The 7,846-nt window shown below is 38.3% G+C and overlaps 1 protein-coding gene across 1 annotated transcript in view; it reads left to right on the forward strand.

Moving 5' to 3' along the window:
• LOC127661605 (splicing factor 3B subunit 3) overlaps positions 1-5,999 on the forward strand; it is a 36,817-nt gene extending 30,818 nt beyond the window's left edge. The window contains exons 25-27 of the mRNA XM_052152373.1: positions 3,683-3,826; positions 4,152-4,256; positions 4,582-5,999. Of these exons, the coding sequence (XP_052008333.1) occupies positions 3,683-3,826; positions 4,152-4,256; positions 4,582-4,722 (390 nt within the window). The 3' untranslated portion in view covers positions 4,723-5,999. The remainder of the gene's footprint in view (positions 1-3,682; positions 3,827-4,151; positions 4,257-4,581) is intronic.
• Positions 6,000-7,846: the final 1,847 nt, after the last annotated feature.

Raw genomic sequence — 7,846 nt, forward strand, 5'->3', positions numbered from 1 at the left:
GAGGATAGTGAGGACAGCTGAGAAGATCATTGGGGTCTCTCTTCCCTCCATCAAAGACATTTACAAAAACACTGTATCCATAAAGCAACCAGCATTGTGGGCGACCCCACACACCCCTCACACAAACTCTTTACCCTCCTTCCGTCTGGCAAGAGGTACCGAAGCATTCGGGCCCTCACGGCCAGACTGTGTAACAGCTTCTTCCCCAAGCCATCAGACTCCTCAATACTCAGAGACTGGTTTGACACACACGTGTCCTGAGTTGCACTTTAATAACTGTCACTTTATAACTGTCTGCTACCTCAATAACTGCTATGTGCATAGAACACTATCTCATAGTATGTTATGTTTACATTTTAGAAACTGTCATCTTTTTGCACTACTGAGTACTGGTCGGTGCTGCACTGTCTATTGTCCTGTTCATTGTCAGTAATTTGTTGTACTGTCCTGTACTTTTTGCACATGTTTGCATGTGCACTTTATATAGGTATATATAGGTAGTTTATATAGGTATTTTATTTCGTTGTGTAGTCTCATGTGGTCCTATGTTGGTCCTTTGTTGTTTTTTATGTAGCACCATGGTCCTGGAGGAACGTTGTCTCGTTTTGCTGTGTACTGTACTAACTGTATATGGTTGAAACGACAATAAAAACCACTTGACTTGACTTGACTTCAAAGAGTGGCTGTAGCCAGTCGAGGGGAATGTCAGGGAGGCATATTGTACATTATGCAAGAAAAAAATAAGTATTGTGTCAATGGGCATTAACTCGTTAAAGTCCCACATGTGTTGTGCTAGCCACAAAGCCACTGCTAGCCGCCGAGAGCGGCAGCTCTCCATCGCTAGCTTCTGTGGTAATCGCATTGCACCACCACAACATAGTGCCAACGTCGTTACACCACCGGCAGTCGCACCTGAAGCTACAGCTACGACCCGGGCTGTCTCTGCTTCCTCATCTTCTGCAGCCGACATCAGAGTGGCTCTGGGCGGCACAGCAACACTGCGTGCTGAGGTGTTGTGGTGTCTCCACACAGCGGAGAAACACCATTCACTGAACTCAAGCGGCAGAGGGAAATCTGGGACATTAATGGCACAACTGATCACGAAGTCCAACATCCTCAGAAGGCGTAGTAAAGAAAAGCGGAGCAATTGGTCCAAACTGAGAAGCTGCTGGGAACAAAATCAGAAGAACTGAGGCACATGTCAGCATGATTGTTGTTGAGGGTGGAGCAAAGTTTTATCTTGTTTTTTAATAAACTTTGCTTTGATTTACTATCCCAGCCTATTTGATTTTTTTTTTGTATCAGAGTGGTCTATAGTCTTTATCACAAACTAAAACTGTTAAGTTAAAAGTATCACTGATGTAAATGGTTACAGCTTGAAGTGGCGGTGAGGTATTAAAAAATATTGAGAAGTTCTTGAAAAAGTCTTGAAAAGGTATTAAAATTAACTTCAAGATTCCTGCATATACCCTGTCCTATATTGCGTGTCATGGTCGTTACTGTCAAGCTCTAATATGATATTAAATTAGCATAAAGAGCACTATTAATGTAGCCCATATGGCTCATGCATTATATTCAAATTCTTTTGAAGCAATGGAATAGTTTCGTGAATCGCAGAGGATACGTTTAAGTTTACATACAGTATGCATTGGCAGCACGCTTCATTGAATGAGCGCTGCTACAGTTGAAGTCAGAAGTTTAAATACATTTTAGCCAAATACATTTACAGTATATATATATATATTATTATATACCATTTTGTCACAGAAGGTGGAGTTTTGGCTATTGTGGGCAAGCAAGTCATGCTTTGAGTCGGGGAACAAAGCAGGAAAACCTCTAGCTAGATATATAAAGCAGAGAGAGCCTTTTTCTACCATACCCTCAGTGAAATCTGCTGGTTGTGAAATTTTTACCTTGGCCATTGATATTAATAATGTTTTTATTTTTAAAAAATTTTCTTTCTCCCCAATTTGGAATTCCCAATGCGCTCTAAGTCCTCTTGGTGGCATAGTGACTCTCCTCAATCCGGGTTGTGGAGAATGAATCTCAGTTGCCTTCGCGTCTGAGACCGTCAATCCGCGCATCTTATCACGTGGCTTGTTTGAGTGCGATACTGCTGAGACATAGCGTGTGTGGACGCTTCACTATTCTCCGTGGCATCCATGCACGACTCACCATGCGCCCCACCGAGAGTGAAACACATTATTGCGACCACGAGGAGTTTACCCCATGACTCTACCCTCCCTAGCAACTGGGCCAATTTGGTTGCTTGGGAGACCTGGGGCTGGTTGCATAAAACTGTTTTAGACCAGTCTTACTAGTTAGTAGTCTAAAATGTTGGTCTTAATTTTTTTCAGTCAGTTGCATAAAAATCAGTCTAATTAAAGACCAAAATGTAAGATAGCACACCTCAGGCTAACTTTTGTTTACATTACATTTTGCCATTGAAAATAACTGTCAGCTGAGCCAGTGGGGGCTGAAAGGACTTGGTTGAAGACTTTGACTTCAAAAATGGTAACAAAATGTGTTTATAATTATTTGGGTTAAATCACTAAATGTGTTCATTTAAAATACATTTTGAAGCATTGTAGTCAGCAAATATTCTCAGCGAATAAAAAATTTGAGTGTCCACTGTCGGCCATTTTTTTTTAAGCTGTTCAGTGTCTTATTTTTCCTGCTATGCAAATTAGACTGTCTTACTAAAGACAACTGTGAGCTTGTTTTATGCAACAGGCTTTCTATGGCGTCTTTAGCTAGTCAAACTAATTGTTAGATGCAGTCTTAAGTTAATGGCTATGTTTATGCAACCGGCCCCTGGCTGGAGTCATTCAGCATTGCCTGGATTCGATCTCCATAAAGACTTGTCATATGGAGTGACACTCGCAAACACATCTGTATTTGTGCTTTGTTTACTGGGCTTTTTAATGTAGTATAGTCAATGAAAACTTGACATTTTAGTCATATTTTAGTAACATTTAGTCATATTGATATTTTAGCCACTGAACACTGTAAACATTTTAGTCATAAGAGTATTATTAAATACTATTTGCCAATCTTGTCTATATATATATATATATATATATATATATATATATATATATATATATCTCGCACACACACGCACATTTTATTGTCATTTTAGTGTTGTTTCTCACATAAGATTGATCTAATCATGATGATCTCATCAATGATGTTACACGTTGCAATAGCAGCAGCTATTACCAATGTGAAGAAAATAGCAGGGGAAAAAAAATAAAACTTTTGCATGTTTTGTGCTACATTTTAAGTATTATGAACTTTTTAATTTGAACGTACTGTTCATTTTTCTGCTGCCTTATAGAGTAGTTAAAGATTTTCTGTTTTCACCATTTTATGATTAAATGTGTAGTTCTAGAAAAGGTGGATTTGGGGCATCCCTAATAATACCGTTTAGAATTGAATTATTCTAAACCAAGTCTAATTTAAAATAATCTGTTTTGGTTTCTCAGTTTTGTCACAAAAAAAATTAATCACTAGATTATACAATGGAAGGCAGGCCGGGAGTAGTGATTTATTTTTTAAATTGCACTTGCTGACCCTAGTTCTGTGGATTTAGTTTTTTTTTTGTGATTTGTGTTGTTGCCTAAACATTTGAACTACTCATGTCCTGTTTATAATTTTTTTTTTTCTCTTTCGATTGTAGGCTGAGGTGATAATTAACTATCACATAGGAGAGACTGTGTTGTCCCTCCAGAAAACCACCCTCATCCCTGGTGGATCAGAGTCCCTGGTGTACACCACACTATCAGGAGGCATCGGTATCCTGGTGCCATTCACTTCTCATGAGGTACAGTTTCTTGAACACAAATAACCAGTAACATAAGGAGTTCAAATGTGCAATGGTCCTCTTTCATAAGTCTTAAACCACAGAAGCAGAAGAGGTGAGGTTCTTTGCGCACTAGACTTCAACCAGACAGTGTAGCACTGTAACATTTAGTTGTGTAACTTCAGTTATCAAGCCAAACCTTTATGCCGTTGACCAAAAGGTTTGGCATAATTATTTTAATATATTTGTCATTATTTTTTCACCTTTGGCTGGTTGAGGTTGTACCTTGCTGTTAACTTGATTTGAGCAGTTTTAAAGTTAATTTCTCTGTCTCGTCTGTCCTCAGGATCATGACTTCTTCCAGCACTTAGAGATGCACATGCGCTCTGAGTTTCCCCCTCTATGCGGCCGAGATCACCTCAGCTTCCGTTCCTACTATTTCCCTGTGAAGGTCAGTGCTAACATACAAAACAATGCTTTACAGAGCTTTAACGAATAAAATAGTCACGGCTTATTGCGAATATCACATTTGTACAATGGCATCAGTAACCAAAACCAACTGCTTTCTCCTGATTCTCATCTACGCTGCGAGGTGTCAGTGTAAGTCCATGATGACCATATTGGTCAGTGCAACATAAACAAGAAAATTGCTGAGTGCACCTTTATGATTAACAGGAGTTTTATCTATTCTTGTGTAATATCTCAAGAGAAAAGATACAGTGACCAATAAAGCATCACTTCTCCGAGACTTACTGAATTTACATTTATGTCTCCAGAATGTGATCGATGGTGACCTGTGTGAACAGTTTAACTCCATGGACCCCCATAAACAGAAGAGTGTGGCTGAGGAGTTGGATCGCACACCTCCAGAGGTGTCTAAGAAACTGGAAGACATCCGAACACGCTATGCCTTCTAATGTCCTCATGTCGAGCAGACAAACTATGAGAAATCCCACTGTTTTCCCAGGCATCCCATTGCTGTGGCCCGAAACTTTCCTACTACAAGTTTAGGGGCCAGCTGAGAGCTGTCACGGTCACTGACCCAGTCCTGCTTGACTACCAAAAACACACACTGCTATTGGTACTGCACTCAGTACAAAGAAACTCCGTTTTACCTTTTAGTTTACTTTGAGCAGTTACATCAGGACACAAATATTTACAGCGGAATGATTTTCATACAGAATACTACATCAGATCACCCTTTACACATGTATGGCTCAAGCAAAATAGGCATAATCTTGAACATGTCCATTACTTTTTTTTTTTTTTTTAAGTTACTGCAGTGCAAATTAAATCCACATTTTACTGAATGAATCGTATTCTATGTAAAATATTCCAATTATTCACGTCTTTTGAGTATTTCAATTGTGTTTCTTTGAGAGTTATAAAATGCTATTCCCACACTTGTAAAAAAAAATTTGTCAAGTGAAATGGAAAATCTGTTTTAACTTGCTGTTTTTGTATTATGTTGCCCTAATCACTTAAAACCGGAAAAAGCTGAAATATTGCGGTTTCATGAGGTGTGTGAGAATTTTGTAAATAAAACTTTTTAATTTGACCTGTATTTCCGTGTTTGTCAGTAGGCTTGCTGTTGGTTTGTCTTACATTAACTGAACACACAGGCAAAGCAGGTTTACTCTTAACCCCTGTGTTTTCCTTAAGGGCTGTTGGATATATGTTTGTTTTTTGGTAATAATGGTCATGTACTTTTCTCATGATTATGAGTCACACTTGTTTGTAATGCATTAAACTTGTTACACTTTAGTAATCCCTTGATGAGAAAAAGGTGTTATGCAGTATTAATCTCTTAAATGTGAACATAAATTGGCTTTATTTCATCCAATTTACCAAATATTAAGCATGAAGTGGTTTAGATCATATTTAAGGAAGACATAAACATGAATTTTGCTATGATCCCATTTGAACGTATGTTTAAGTGTCTCTTTTTTTTTTTTTGTGCTCCCAAAAACCCCCTACTTAAAATTGTGTGCTTGGTAGTTTTAGATTTTTTTGAGCTCACAAATTAACACTGGCAGAGTGTGAAAATGTAGTGATCTCTTAACGCATTTACTCATTGCAGTGCATTACGTCAATGTTTACTTTGTTCAGATCAGTGTATAAATTAGTTGGCAGAGTACTCTTGCCCTGCAAAATCTTTTGACAATATTTGTAAAGTAATCAGTCTTGAAGCACATTACCGCAGTAGTTTACACATACAACAAAGATTGTTTTGTTGATAAATAATTATTTTGTGTCATTGTGTGATATTATTGCTTTAGGGCAGAAGAATCATGACAACAGTGTTTTTTTTTTTTTTTTAGTTAGCTGAGTCACGTCCTGATTGCACTAACACCCACAGTGTCATTGGAATAAAAACCCTCTACCATACTCCCCTGCTGACTTTAATCACACCCTTAATTTAAAATATTTTCCCATTCTTTTTCTTAAAAAAAAGATATCCTGCAATGGCATATTGTAGTATAGAGTTACAGAATTGAGCAACAGGAGTAAGGCCAGAAAATATACGAGCATGAAGACTATAGTTACATGATGTGAAGTTTGTTTATATTTCTAGTCCAGTGTGTAAATCCCTAGTCATTTGTTAGTTTTATGGACTATCATGATGCTCTAAAAAGAACCTTTAAGTGCTTCTGAGTATTGCCAACCAAAGGGTTTGCTGCAAGTTGTAATGTAAATTCTGGTGATTGGACTTTCAAACTGAATGGACCCCAATATTCTGTAAATGACAGTTTAGTTTATCCAAATCAATTTGACGTAGTCTCCTTTTTTCAGCAGAAAACGTGAACATTTTTAGAATAATTTTTCAGCTCTGTTGGTCCTCACAATGGAAGTAAATGGTGACCAGAACTTTCAAGCTCCAAAAAATCACAAAGGCAGCATAAAACCAAAAAATAATTACTTGCATTTATATAGCACTTTTCAAGGCACTCTACATAGCATATGGGGACTCTCCTCAACCTCCAGTGTGCAGCATCCACCTGGATGATGCAACAGCAGCCATAGTGCACCAGTATGATCACCACACCAGCTATTGGAGGAGAGAGTAGAAATATAGTTCCAATTGATGCATGGGATGATTAGGAGGCCATGATAAATAAGGGCTAATGGGGAAACTTGGCCAGGACACCAGGGTTACACCCCTACTCTTTACAAGAGTTGGGATTTTTAATGACTACAGAGAGTCAGGACCTCAGTTTAACATATCCAAAAGACAGTGCCTTTTTTTACAGTATAGTGTCCTCCTCACCATACTGGGACATTAGGACCCACACACGTCAGGGTGAGCACCTCCTGCTAACAACTCTTCCAGCAGCAACCTTAGTTTTTCCCCAGGAAGTCTCCCATACATGTACTGGTCAGACTCCTACCTGCTAAACTATAGTGGACAACCAGACAAGAGCTGCAGGGTGATATGGCCGCTGTAAGTAATCCATAGGATTCCAGTCTTCTGAAGTGATGCAATCACTCTGATTGAGAAGACTCTCAATTCTTTTTTACATGTAATCTCCACTTTCACATTCTGAAAATGGAGATTTAATTTATAAATGACTTAAAAGTTAATCTGTTTCTCAACCACACATATTCTATTGCTTTTGAAGATATGGATTAAACCACTGGAGTTTTATGGATTACTTTTAATGCGTTCTCTGTGGTTTTTGGACCTTCAAAGTTCTGGTCACCATTCATTTGCATTGTATGGACCAACAGAGCTGAGATATATTTCGAAAAATCTTTGTGTTCAGCAGAAGAAAAAGTCATACACATCTTGGATGGCATGAGGGTGAGTAACTGATGAGAGAATTTTCATTTTTGTCAGAACTATCAATTTAAGAAACACATTTATAAGTTTTCTGTCACAGTCTTCCTTTTGGGGGTTTCCATACTGACGTGATGTAATCTGGGCTGACAGATGATGTTTTGGAATGCCCCTCTCGTTTCGGAAGCTCTGGCCTTTGTTAGGATAATACGGAAAGCTGTATCGACCCCTAAATACAGATTATAGGTACCACAAAACAACGG

Source organism: Xyrauchen texanus, chromosome 21 (genome assembly GCF_025860055.1).
Source record: "Xyrauchen texanus isolate HMW12.3.18 chromosome 21, RBS_HiC_50CHRs, whole genome shotgun sequence".
Classification (NCBI taxonomy): domain Eukaryota; kingdom Metazoa; phylum Chordata; class Actinopteri; order Cypriniformes; family Catostomidae; genus Xyrauchen; species Xyrauchen texanus.